The sequence below is a fragment of the Centroberyx affinis genome, unplaced genomic scaffold (genome assembly GCF_046629955.1).
Source record: "Centroberyx affinis isolate AG114_WGS23_722 - 3 ecotype Tasmania unplaced genomic scaffold, CSIRO-AGI_Caff_v1 ptg002232l_1, whole genome shotgun sequence".
NCBI classification, from domain to species: domain Eukaryota; kingdom Metazoa; phylum Chordata; class Actinopteri; order Beryciformes; family Berycidae; genus Centroberyx; species Centroberyx affinis.
The window spans coordinates 148,934-163,359 of record NW_027280530.1 but is presented as its reverse complement, the minus strand read 5'-3'; the positions used below and the strand labels follow the sequence as shown (position 1 = coordinate 163,359).

At 43.6% G+C, this 14,426-nt stretch overlaps 1 protein-coding gene across 4 annotated transcripts in view; it reads right to left on the bottom strand.

The window, feature by feature from the left end:
• The window catches only part of slc20a2 (solute carrier family 20 member 2), a 43,496-nt gene that overhangs the window by 6,227 nt on the left and 22,843 nt on the right, over window positions 1–14,426 (bottom strand). For 3 of the 4 annotated variants that reach the window (XM_071532666.1, XM_071532667.1, XM_071532668.1), the window contains exons 3-10: window positions 12,687–12,827; window positions 11,113–11,198; window positions 9,317–9,413; window positions 8,936–9,055; window positions 7,151–7,384; window positions 6,385–7,021; window positions 5,788–5,973; window positions 2,702–2,786 (exon numbers count right to left, since the gene is read on the bottom strand). In XM_071532666.1, the coding sequence (XP_071388767.1) occupies window positions 2,702–2,786; window positions 5,788–5,973; window positions 6,385–7,021; window positions 7,151–7,384; window positions 8,936–9,055; window positions 9,317–9,413; window positions 11,113–11,198; window positions 12,687–12,827 (1,586 nt within the window). Of the gene's footprint in view, window positions 1–1,814; window positions 1,900–2,701; window positions 2,787–5,787; window positions 5,974–6,384; window positions 7,022–7,150; window positions 7,385–8,935; window positions 9,056–9,316; window positions 9,414–11,112; window positions 11,199–12,686; window positions 12,828–14,426 lie in introns of all 4 variants that reach the window. The other variant, XM_071532669.1, reaches the window with a different exon arrangement.

Sequence of the window (14,426 nt, the reverse complement as noted above, 5' to 3'; positions counted from 1 at the left end):
ATCTGCCTGCTCTTATACGGCCAGGGTAACCCGAGATGCCTCTGTTCTAAATGTGGAAAGCCAGGTCAACAGGGACCGGTCATGATGATAGTTTATAGCCCACTCTTTCTCAAACTAAAACTACACTGAGTCCTTGACTATAAAGAAAGAAGATGGCCAGAGATCTTCATTTAAGGACATTTTTAGTCAAGGAGCACAAGGCTAAATTTCCTCTTCTCAAGTTTTAGAATACAAGGCTACTGCTAAATGTTTTTAACAAAGAGGAGGAATAAGGGGGGAGGACAGGTAAAGATCAAATCTTTCAAAAACACATGTGTGACACTATCTAAATTTGTGGCTCAGGTGGTTTGTGGACAACTATCTGTAATATTTCAGAAATGCAGCGACAAAACCTGAACTCAGGATAACCTCAGCGTTTGTGCTGTTGACTATCTCTGCAGAGCTTCTGGAACAGCGGGTCACTGTACATTATCACACCATAGTGCGCCGCACATCAGGGCTGGGCATCCATTCAGTTTCCACTCCACTGAAATTAAGGACACCATATGCATAAAATGCATCTGGACAATGGTTATTTTGAATTGAGTGGATAAACTGAATGGAACGGCCATTGCTGCCCGCCCACACACACACACACACACACACACACATATCTGGGAGAGTTTGACAGATGTTGTAGGCTATTTTCTGAGAACTTATGTACATTTAGTATTTTCATTTTTAGAAATCTTATAATTTATCTTTTAAATGAAGAACAACAGTTTGTCTTAAAATGACATATCAAATTGCAAGTTAATTGACTGTTAATATTCATTATTTATCTTTGTCCAACAACTTCTGTGGATTCCCCAGACACAGTCACTCCTTCAGTCAATCAAATCACCACCATAGATGGACACCTTTATCAGTAGATTTAGCATATTGGCATAGCAGTTGATTATCTGAGGTTTTAGGGGAAAGAGAAGGGCATTTGAGGGTGAGAAATCAAAAAATAAGGTATGGATGGCGATGTTGATCTTGAGACAAATCGATCATCAGAAATTAAATATCAGTTTTGGATCTTGTGCATTTTCCCTTATAGGCAACGGACTGGACTGTCAACTGATCTTTTTATCCAGTTGTATCTAAATTTAAAAAAAACATGATATTTATGGGTTAGGGTTTAAGACTGACTAGCCTGGGTTTTGACCCATACAGTTATTTTGCAATAAATATAAATTAGGTCACTGTTGTAATCTAGCATACAGTAGCTTCCAGTCACATTAAAGAGAACCCTTCGGTCCTTTCAATACATTTAACATTTGAAAGTAAAAAAAAAGTAAAGTTGAAAAAAAAAAGTCACTGACATGATTTACTGTTGCACTCTCATTCACAACGTTGCACGAACTGAAAGCTTGGGTTTGATTTTCCATGAAAACTGTTTTGTCAGGTAATGAATTACAGAAAACAAATGATAAACATCTCAGGAGGATAACCTCTCATGTCCAATATCTTCAAATAGATTCAAATAGAATCATTAAATAGAGCCATACAATTGTAACAAACTGCTTTACCTGTAATGTTGTAGAATCTGGCTTAAACGTACACAATGCTCTATTGACTATATTAGTCAATTTCATCTAATTTTTAATCGTACAAAGCTCCCATCAGAAAGGAGACTTGGAGACTTCACTGCCGGAAGAAAATTGCACAAGACCAAAACTGCAACTTCAGGAGTTGTGATTGGCTCTGTCGATTGACAGCTACAGGTGAAGTGATGAGATGGAGCTCTGGGAAGGCCCTCTACCACGGCTTCACTACCATGACTCCAATACCTTGCAGTGGGTGGAGCTTATTGGGATGCCCACATTTGATGCAACAAGCACTGTTAGCGCACTCATTACTTCAATGCAAAATCCGCTGTGAAGACAGATGGGGACAGAGGAGAGAGACAGAGACAGAAAGATGGGGAGGGAGGGGTAAAAAAGTGGAAAACCAGTGAGATAGGTGGGGGAGGCTGGTGGTGGGGATTGGGGGAGTTTGCTTGCAGCCAAGCACAGTAGTGTGGAGGTCCCACACATCAAACCATGCCGTGAGTGCTGAGAGGGTGGAATGGGAAAGAGTTGGTGGAAATGAAACAGAGGATGAGACACTGTGCTGATGGAAAGGGAAGGGTCCGCTACTTCTCCCAGCCTGGATCCGTCGCTCCTGAAAAGGCCAGGGGAGAGGGGCTGCACACTGCCGCCTAGGGCGAACTGGAGTGGGCTGGACGAGCTGCGACACAGCTTTAATTGTCTGATTGTCATTTTGTGTGGTGTAAAGATTCGTGCCCGTGGGCAATTGTCAGGTGTTTACATGTGCAGGAAATTGATGCCAAAAAAAAATCTGTATTTGACATTGGCAAACTGTGCTGTCAGTGTTGCAATACATTTTATCAGGATGTCCTTGCAAACAAAACTGTAAAAAACAAAAAAACAAAAAAAAACAAAAAACAGCCTAAGAAACACACAGTAATAAAAAATGTGGGAGACACAGCGGAGACACAAAACTCACAAAAACAGTCTGTTTGCAATCCTGACACTGACTGATTTCGGCTGGATTGGTGCATTTATTTCCACCCCTGAGCCCTGGGGGGCAGTGTGAGCTCCCTGTCCCCTGGAGATTGAGGGTGGTGGGAGAGGCCAGAACAAGGGCCAGTGAAGTTGCCTCCACTCAGTCATACCTTGCAGTGTGTGGTACTGACAGGGATTCCGATATTGGAAGCCAACACGACAGTGACTGCAGAAGCCAGTTCAATAGTGAATCCACTGTGGAGGAAGAGGGGGGGAAGGGAAAGAGGGGGAGGAGGGGTAAAGAGACATCCTTCATTGTAATGCCTGGGGCGGGTTGTTGATGATGGCACCGTCCGGCCATGTTCCAGCATTCATATTCACTGTAGCAGTACATACAATAGCTCTTAAGTGTGTATAAAGACACACACACACACACAGTAAAGGAAAGAACCAACAATAATCTCTCTCTCTCTCTCTCACACACACACACACACACACACACACACACACACACACACACAGAGTAAGGATAACATTTCTATCAATACAGTAGGTAGTGACAGGTAATACAAAAAGAGCATGGTTGCATGTAGCACACAGAGACGGAGGGTGTGTGTGTGTGCGTGTGTGTGTGTAAGACCCCTCACTCTAAAGAACTCTAAGGAAGTAACCTCCCATTAACCCACCCAGCCCATCTGACAGCAGGTCATGTTTAGTCAACAACCCTGTCGGCTGCAGACAGGCAGACATGCAACCACTGGCTCCACCTACAGCGCCGGCAACTTGGAACTACTGTGAAGCAGGCCAATTATATAACTGTGCCGAACAGGATCAGGTCATGATGAAAAGGCAGGAATATCCGGGTTTGTCAGCGTGTCCCACAGGCAGAGCTTGGCAAGGCCAGTTAGCCAGTTTCATCTCCAGCAATCTGTCCCTGTGGCAGTTTGATGAGCGAGCCGGCCAGAATGACAAAAAGCCATATTTGAAGATTAAGATACATGTTTTAATACTGTGATACACACGCCACCACCAAGTTTACACAGCGCCTGCTCACATGCATATGCTCGGCCACACACACACACTGCCAACACGCGAGTACGCATACACATACATACTTTCCTGTCCTTGCCCTCCCTTTTGTCAAAGCACTTGCTCCCAAACAAACTCCATTGTCAGGATGATGAATGAAAACAGACACTTGAGGAAAGAGAAGCTTTAGAACAGTGAACCAGAGCGAATTCTTCTTTGTGTCCCGGCAAAAGGCCGAGCTGGTGATGGAGAGAGGGAGACTGAGGGGAAAAAAAGAAGGTGACAGGGAGGAAAGGGGCGAAACCAGGAGAAATGAGGAAGGAAAAGAGGAAAAAATAATGAGATGGAGCGAGCGTGAGAAAGACTGTGAGACTAAGAGAAAAAGGGAGAGAAAGATTTAGAGGCGAGACGCCTGCAAAGAGACAGAGGAGAAAGAGATGCAGTGAGAAGAGAGAGAAAAGGGGGAGGGAAAAACAAAAGGAAAAAAGGAGGGCAGGGGAAAGAAGAAGGGGATAACTGAAAAAAATAGGGAGGTGCAGGAGAGGGCAGGAAAGAATTTGATGAGAAAGAGAGAAGGAAGGAGGGAGAAAGTGCAGGAGGGATGGGAGAGGGAGGCCGCAGCAGAAAGAGAGGGGGAGAGAGAGAGAGAGAGGGGGGGGGGGGGGGGGGTCAGTCTGGCATCCCTCCCTGTGGTTGGAGATGAGAGGCCATGGTTCCCACTGTGGCTTCCTTCCCCCTCCCTCCCGCTCTACTTCTCCGCATCAAGAATGCCCAGAGTTGCCAAACAACTTCCTGCAACCCTGTGTGATGTTCCTGCCAGGCAACAGAGTAACCCCCTCCTCCACCCCCACCCCAACACACACACACACACACACAGAGAGAGAAAAATGCACCGCAACAATAAATCTCTAATATGCATGCATGCACGCACACAGGCATACACACACACCCCGCCTGCCGGGCATCCTTAAACTGACACTGGAGAATACACATAAACATACCTTAGGTGAAAACACACACACACAAGCTCCTCAGCTAATGCGTGGGAAGATGAGAGGACAGAAACAGACAGAGGCAGAGAGAGAGACACAGAGAGAGCGAGAGAGAGAGAGAGAGAGCAGAGAGAGAGAGAGAGAGAGAGAGATCTCAAGGACAGAGGAGCAACAGTAAGTGGTTAAACGTGTGAGGGATTCTGTGTTTAACTGCATTTTATGTCGGCATTTTATAGTTGGGGGACAAAGTGAGCCCTAGGGCTTTATGTGTTGTAGTTGAAAAGGCTACTTGTTCATTAATAATTATAGGATAGAAGGATAAGAAAGATAGAGAGCGGATCATTCCTACTTCATACCTTTTGAAAAGCCAATTACTATAGTAGATTTCTAAACATATTCTGAAGCACTAATAGATTACTGCCAGTAGAGTTTAGGTTCCGCATTTTACCGTCAGCCAAGATAAGCTGCAAAGCATGTGACTGTTACACAGATCAGTTATGTTAATCAAATCTTTTAACAGCCAACATACTTGCAATTTGTGTAGATCCAGATCAACTGGAACATGAACATATGACAACCGGTGGAGATTATTATTATTATCACTATGACCCTACAAAACTCTCAAATTTATAGTCTCAACAGATTTAAAAGCAGGACTCGTCTAAAAACTGAAAATGGACTTGTTTCTTTGTACAAAGGAATCACTATGCTGCCTACAAACTACATGGGTACTAGTGAAACTAAGAAGAATGACTTCAAAGTTTGCGTTTCATTGCAGCCTGTTGCCTTTTTCATTGCTTTCGCAGTTAGTGTAAATTTGACCTAAAATATTGGGCTTAGGAAGAAGACACAAACAGTATGTTTATAGACAAGAAACAAAATAAAGGAATATTTCTTCACGCCACTTTGCTTTTTTATGGCAGCATAGTCATATTATCTTTACGGATCACTCAATGTCACGTAAGCACCAACTAGTCGTCTGATAACAAAGTAAAATAAAAACATGTGTTTATTTATTTACGTTCTGCTAGGTGGCATGCACATAAACTTACCAAGGTAGCTTTTGCACAGATGTCAGCGTCTCTAGGCTTTTTGGAGAGTGTATAAAACCGAAACACGTTGGCATGCTCTCACATCGTCTTTGCCACCAAATTTCTCTCTGTCTCTGTCTCTGTCTCTGTCTCTCACACACATGCAGACACACTCACCCCCCCCCCATGTGGTGGCTTCCTCACCTGGAGGGGGTGATGGGAGTCAGGTCCTTTCCCATGGTCTGGATGACACGGCGGCCCCACACCCACAGGCCAGCGCAGATGCCTATACCACCGTAAAACAGCAGCCAGATGGGAGTGGCGGCATCTTGCATCACACCGCCCTGGTCATAGATCATCCACAGCGCCACCAGGGGCCCGATGGCATTACTGCAAGGGGGGGGAAATAAGTCTGATTTTAAATTCAGTGGAACGCATCGTCAGCTTCCAGCGTCACAGTCATTCAGTTCTCCCAGTCTTTCCCTCGTCCTGGGTGCATGCTGCACTGTGGGATGGGCTTCAAGGACTAAATGAAGTCAAACCAGCAAATGGCCATTTTTGTCAACCTGGCTCATTAGCAGAGAAAATCTTGTTGTTGTTGTTGTTGTTACGAAGACATTATCTATATGTAATTTAATAAGGCCAAAAGCTTCAGGGATAACTAAATATATCGAGTGTTGAGTAAATCATTTTCATTCAAGGTTTGCATTATATATTTGAGGTGAATTATTCCTTTTGAAATCGGCCTATGTATTGGTCATATGGGATGTTATATGTTGTGTGAGCAGCAGGGGGCAGCACCTGACATCGTTGCCACCATGGGCGAAGGAGCCAAAGCAGGCAGTGAGGATCTGCAGGAAGTGGAACAGCAGGAACACCTCAGACTTGTCCTTATCCTCGCGGTCCTCCTCAGCCAGGTCGTCCAGAGGCACCGGCGCAGGCGCCCCTCCCTCCTCCACCCCCTCCAGCTCCGTGGCCAGCTTCATCTCCACCCCGCCCTCCTCCGCCTCAATCTCCGCCTCTGCCACGGCGTTGCAGTACGACGAGTAGCTATCGTAGCGCACTCGCTTCTTGGAGTAGGACACGCTGTTGCTCCTCCCGCCTCCCTCGCCCACCAGCTTCTCGCTGTCTTCGCGTGACTCGGTGCGCATGAGCGGCTGGACGGGCATGCCGCAGATGGCGGCTGTGTAGCAGGTGTAGCTGTTGTTGCGGCGCAGTAGGCGGTAGTTGTTGTCAGGGGGACCGGCGTTGGAGCCAGAGCGATCGCCATCGTCCAGGCGGCCCAGGTGGATTTTGTGGAGCAGGTCCTTATACAGACCTGAGTCCTTGTGCACTGTGTGGTACACCTGGCCGTCGCTGCGCATGTGGCCGTCGAAGCTGAAGCTGCCGTTGGAGATGGGCGACTTGAGACAGCCATTGGTCATGGAGTGGGTCCGGCCTGTAGGAGAGAAGAAGAGGGAGGGATGGAGGGAAGGAAAGAGATGTTGTACCAACTCGTGCATTGATATAGGCCCTTTCCACCATCATCTTTTTTAAATGTCCCATCTAACCTTTGGCCTAGTCTTACCATAGACCCTGCCGTTTGGCAGGACGGTGCCTCCATTAGCCAGGCTGTTGAGCTCTCCACTGGAGTCGCGGGTACCCCGTTCACTGCTGCCTCCAGTGAGCGGCAACACAGCCTCGTCCGTACCCTTGGCCCCTGGAAGTTCCTTAAAGACGGGGCTCTCTTCCTCCTCTTCAGGGATCTTGTCCAGACTCTCATCAGAGATCCTGGACAGAGCCTGCTCCTTCTTCAGACGACCTGCAGGAAACAGACCAGTGGGAGGTTTAGGAGGTGGACACCATGAAAAGGCCAAATGTCCCAACCAGATGAAGAGGAATTCCTCCCATAAATGTTCACCCAGTGTTTACAGTGTGTTGTGTATTAATAAGAGGCAATTCTTATTAAGAAAAGCCACCGTACAGAAAAAGGAGAGAAAAGGCAGAGAGGATGTTTTAAAAAGCTTGAATTTTCAGTATGCAGGGTTTTTCTTGAAACTGTATTGCTACTCAGCAATGATATAAAATTACAATAATGAAAGGCCTGGAAGTGGAGACAGATAAAGAGAAAGCTATGCAGTAGCATTCCACAAACAGCACAAACAGGAATATAGGCATCAGCTGATCTAAAGCAAACTAATCCCAGCGCTGACAGCCTTGACCCCCACCCTCCCCAGGACAAACACATAAACACTCTCAATCATCGGCTGTTTCACTTTGACGGATGCAGCAATGTCCAGATTAGGGCCGATAATATCACCCATAATCCTCGCCGGCATCCAGAGGTCATGACATGTTAAGCAACAGGTCAAATTGGCCTCAGTGACCCAAGTAAAGTGTTGAAGTGGAGCTACAGAAAACCAGTGACTTCTACATTTGTATGATTCTTGAACATGAATACCAAGTTATGTTAAGCTTGGTGCAGCATTACGGCAGACCATTACATTTTTAAGGAAGCTACATGTGACTAGGTTAATAAGTGAACCTTCAGTTGAAAACTGAATATCACCACTACAACAGCACAATAATTTATTTCTTCTAGTTTCTTTCTGTTGCTGTTTCAGATCTTTGGATTCAATTTATACATCTTCATATTTCATTAACCTAATTTTGATTTTTATTATCATAGCAAAGCATTTATTTATGATTGGAATCTCACACTTGCAAACTATATTCAGTAAAATCAAATAGAGTTTGCGTAGCTTAGTCTGTGGATTGTCGCAACAGACTGAAGTTCTCATTTATCCCACGTGACGTTAACTTGCTCAGATGTAACCAGCATGCTCTTGGTCCCATGTCCCCCATGGCCCCCGCCACTCTCTCAGATATTGTATCTACTGCTCTTTCCATTGTTTGATTTCATGTGCCATGTCTGTGTTTTATCTCTTTTGTGATCATGCACTGTACTTTGTGCCTAGCTGCGGGCTGATTTTCCCATTAGGGAAACAACAACAACAACAACAACAAGTCTTGAACCTGAACCTTTATCTGAAAGCTTTTAACACTGCGGGCTAAGATCTTAACCCTAGGACACGGGCGGGACAGCAGGCCAAGCAGCTCTACCGCTGAAAAACTAAGTGTCTGAGCAGAGAAACTAGACTAGGCAGAGTTCACCAAGTTTTTTGGAGGCTTTAGAGGCTTTGGCAGAGGCCGACGAGAGAACACATCCGCTGGCAGCCGTTGTTTGGTGTCAGAGCACAGTGTGTGCTGAGCCGGGGCTGAGGCCCTGTTGTCAGGCCAGGGTCCGAGAGCTGAGATCTCAGACGGCGTGAGAAAGAGTGGACAGACACACACAAAAAACACAGATACCTACTTGCTATTTTCCTCCTCATCCAGGGACAGACGAATATCCAGACCACAGCAGCACAGACCATCGACCCAGCTAAGGTGATAAGAAAGATGGCCCAGACTGGTAGCATCTCTATCCCAAGCACTGCAATGAATACACACACACAGAGACACACACACAAACACACACACACAAGTGCAAGAAAAGAATACCTTGCAGTTAGTTTCAAAGTATTGTTTCATCTATGATTATTCTTGTCTCACCTTCTAATGGAATTTTGAGCAAGCAAATTGCGTTGGCGCCATCACCCATTACACTAAGACGATAATTTAATCATACATTGGTGTTACACTTAATAAGCGTGGCCAGTATCTCTATCTACAGTGAGTGTTGCCCGGTGCTTACATGGGGCTCCAGTGTACATGATGGAGAAGGTGTTGATCCCTATGGTGGTGGCGTAGAAGAGGGGCAGCGCTCGCAAGCCGTTGGGGACAGAGTCGTCCTATGGATAAAACAAACACATGTCCATTTAATGCAGTTTCTGAGATCTGGTGATAAAAGAGCTGATGTTACATGAGCACAGTGTGTCCAGACATGGTCTGACAACATGAGTCATTTAAATCTTTGTCATTTTTTCATGCTCTTCCTCTATGTCCTTGAGGAAGACAATGAAGACAATGAACCGCTATCTGTTATTCATTGTACATGACTCTAATAGCATTAGCTATTTGGCTAAAAATGTAAATATGTGCATCATGGCGAAATTGCATCTAGACTATGATGAAAATTATATATTTATTACATTTTTATTCATTAATTTATTGATGCTCCAAATTGTTTTATCTCTTCCTGCTTGTTTTCATTCTCCTTTCCTTTAATTCTCTTCTTCCTATTTCTATTGCTTTGTCATTTCATTCCTTTGCTGTTCTTTTATCTGTATTGCAGCTTTGTAAAATTGTGGTAACATGTCCCTGATCAAATGACAGAAGTCGCATGCGAGTGTCAAGTGTAAGCAGGGTCAAAAGTTCACTTCCGATCTGTAATCTCCAGTAAACTGGTGACTCGTCAGCCTTTTGACATGGTTTACTGAATTCTCTTTAGTTCTGATAACTATGTTTAATATATGCTGATAACCATGATTAATATAACCTCAGCACAGCAAACTACAGCCCAGTTCAGTTCAAAAGGGTGACAACGCCCAGTGAAAACAAGCGATGAGGTCAAACTAGGTGTGTGACAGTTCATTGTTGCCCAATGTGTGGACTTACATGGGTTTATGACGGCACATTTTGTGAAGGCTGCAAAGCTCAACACAAAACGAATCATTGAAAAGAAGACCAAATACTCCTCTAAGCTGACGCTCTTAGCTGCAGTGAGTGAGATGCACCCACCCTGAATTTGACCCAGCTATACAGTAACTCCTCTCAGTCCAAATGACAAATTGTCCTATGACTCATTCCTACATAATCCCGTGGTCGTGACCTTAGGATGATCTGCAACACTTCTCTCTTCCTAGTCTATCAGCGACTGTCTGTTACATAACTACAGATCTGCGGCTGTTGCCAAATCAAATGGATTTTATCTGTCCTGAAATTCTGTCTGTGTGTGTGTCTGTAAAATTCTAGTATTTGCACTAGTGAACCAACACCAACACTCTACATGCTCACAATGTAACAAGGTTATTTAAGTGTCTGAATGTCCAAAACGTTTCCAACTGCATAGACCATAAAATTATGCACTGACACCACTGTCAATGTTTCACTACATGATCACAGATCAGTCATAAAACATTATTTCGATTGTTAGCACTCCAGGACCCAATTGATGAGCTTCCACCTGACAAAGTATATGAGGTCAAAGAGTGTTATTCCAACTGTTACCACTGTTTTTATTTTCATAATTTAGTTATTATTCCCACAATTACTACCCATGGCCTTGATGTTACTTGTATTATTTGACCCAAAATGAAGCAGAAAATGTCTGGGATTGTGAATAACAGCAGAGTGATTAACAAAAAAATGCAATTTCAGGTCAAATCACTGTCTGCACCAATGAGCCCGTATAAGAGGCTATAAAAGACTGAAAAATATGTATTGACGATGTGTGTGCATCTACCCTATCTAGTCATCCTAATATTTAAATCACACTTTCCTGATTCACACCAACCAACCGAGTGCAACAGTACAGTGATGAGAGCCCACCTTATTGAGGATGAAGTGTCTGATGAGGAGGAAGAGGAGTCCAGACATGAGTCCAGAGAGCAGGGGGGAGATGAACCAAGACGACACTGGAGCAGGAGACAAAGACCTGATCAGAACAGTCCTTACAGAGAAATCCACTTATCCAATTGTATATCATTAATCTGTGATGTTCAGTGCATTCCAGGAGTTATTTTGCGATCAAGTGTGGCAATTTTCTTTTTTGTTGTACCCTCTGTCCCTCAACCTGCCTCATCTACTTCTACTTCAATTAGTGATTTTAGACATTTCCCAGAATTACTTTTGACAGCCCATACCAACATGCCTGAACTTGTTCTATTCAGTTGTGGGTTATATGTGTAGAGCAATAGCAATAGCAATAGAAATAGCATAGCAAGAGCAAGAGCAAGAGAGCGAGAATTTTTCCAGTTGAGAAAAAGTGAGAATTGCACCCTCACTCAAAATGTCTTATGATTGCAATGCATTATGGTCTACTGAGGCTACTGTTAGTGGAGAAATTGGTATCTCTGCCTCTTCTACAATGGATTTCTGCCTGATTGATTGTTGAAGGTCGGTACAAAATGGTTAGTTTAGAAATACGCCCTTACTCTTTGATTCTGAGGGACTGACACCAAAATGTGACGTTTACCGTTGATATTTTAGATTGTTGAAATATTTTCAGCTATCAAACTCCATTGTAACTCATTGTAGCTGTGCTGGAAATATCTCAACATCTCGTCTACGCTTGACCAGTTATACACAGGAATAAGAAAAACACCAAATAACAAAAAGGGCTCAGAAATGCAAAGTACATCACCAACAGCTGTTTTATAACAGTGTTTAAGTGTTTTAGGTTGGATTTTTCCTTTAAACGCACACAAACGCACACACACAAAATGATCATTCTTGTGAGATATGTAATGTTGGCGTATTGGGTGCCTTCAAGCAAATATTTTGGGTTTGCACTGTTACAGTTGAGTTCTTGAGTAATGTAACTAAAATCCTATCTGAACTATTGAATGTTGACGCATCTGTGTGGCTGGCATCATTAACTCTCAAGAAAAAACAGTTTTATGGCTGGTCCAACAGCAGCAAAAAACAGACTATCCTTAAAGGTCGGTTTGAACCAGGTTGGGATATGATTCTGTGTGGCTTGGTGATTATCTTATTCTAGAGAGGTGCACTGCAAGGTTACATAAGACCTCGACTGGGACTCTGAATAATTGGACAAAGGGAGTAAAATATGTGAGAGAGATTTATATGTGATATGTAGGTATGGTGGCATGGTATCGGTGTCTGTGTATCTCTTGTGCAGATGTCATGTTGTTATTCTGCTGTTCTGAGATCCATAAAAAATATATTAACACACACATACATACACACACACACGTTAAGGCATATGCAGTCAAGCCACTCAACACTCAGACACATAAGAGTAACACATTCTCATATACTATTCTTACCTATAGCCATACATATGCAGGTATGAGGATAGAAAAAGTGCACGCACGCGCACACACACACACACACACACACACACACACACACACAGGTCTCATACAACCCATAGCCATTACCAATCTTAACAAGCTGCATCCACTGTACGCCCTTGGTGCCTATGGCCACCATGGAGAAGCCAATGGTGGAGCCGACGATGCAGTGAGTTCCAGAGATGGGCAGTTTGAGGAAGGAGGCGATAAGCTGCCAGACCGCTGACCCTGTGGACAAAACAGAGGCATTCATCTCAGCCTTTTTATCACCTTTGATCTATCACTGTCTTCCAACAAAACTGTAGTCCTCTGAGAAAAGCAAGTAAAACCTTTCAGTGTAGAAGTCCAAGCATGAGCTGACAGCACAGTCGTTTTATTTTCATGCTCATTTCTGTAATGCTAAATAAATAAGCACTGAGACTGTGTAGCTGGTCCACAGACGCAGTTTAAAGGCTAAACACAGAATTGAAATAGAGGACCACCTCTGTCTTAAAGCCCCACACTGACCTTGTTTAGGTTAACTTCATTCTACTCAAATTGAGTTATGACAGAATGTGACGTCTTAATAAGGGATCGGAGTGCATTTGGAAATTCAAAATTGTCGGTTTAGGTTGGTATTGTTTGTTAAGACTGGAGCAAAATGGACCTGTATTTAAAGTTAGAGTGCAATCTGAAAATTGCAGAGATTATTCTCCATCAACACATCCTACTCTTCCAAGAATCTGGGCATATACCCACAACTGGTATAATCAAAACAATTCTGGATTGAGGCTTTACATCACGAGTAAGCCTTGATCTACGATAGCTAAATTAGATAATTGTAGTACTTTTGCCATATGGGTCCCAAATCCCTTTTTCTTTGACAAAGGCACATTTTATGAAGCTTGGAAGCCTGTGGCAGTGATGAATCAGCACAAACCAGCTAATGATGACAAAAACAAGGAGCACAACCACAGTCTGAGGTACTGACTTATCAACACAAAAATTGCATTGGACTGATCAGTCAAAAACACATCCTCCTTTAAGTGGCTTTCATAACCACAGCTAAAATGTGGTTTTGTTATTCATGAACAGCTGGAGTTCATTACTTGGATCATCAAGATTTAATCAAACTCAGGTCTGGAAGTTTCTGTCAGACCCAAATTGGACTTTGACAAACAAGCATTTTGTGCCATTTCCGTGAAACAGAAATCAAAGAGATATCAAAACCAACCCATTAGAGACAATACATTTCCCTGATATTATCTAATAAAGTCATGAAGTTAAAACAAACCATAATTCTGTATCAAAGAATGTGCCGATGAAAAACCTTCCCTGGCTCAGATTAATGAATATCGCATCTTGGAACAGGAGTTCTTATCTTACACCAGTTTTCCTCTAAATTTATGCAAACACCGGTAATCCAAGAGCAGTACACCTATTCTTAAAGGCTTTGTACATATGGGCCATGAACTAACATTATCCCATCCTTCAATCAAAGGACCCAGGTTCAAGTCCCTATCTCAGCAAGTCTGCTGCAGTGTCCTTGAGCAACACACTGAATCCCTATCAGCTTGAGAGGAGCTGTTCTGCAGCTGACCCTGACCTCTGACCTCCCTGTGGACGGGGCAAGTGAAATTTCCCTTTGGGGATCAATAAGGCATCACATTATTATTACTATTATGAATTGGTCTCCGCTGTTGCCAAGCGAGTCACTGCCACAGATCTTCATAGTACACTGCAGCTGAAAAACATGAATCTACAGTTTTAGCTGCAGAAAATCATTGTGCACCTGACTAGTACATAAGAATCTGCCATTATGATGACTGCAGAAAACCTGAGTGTCTG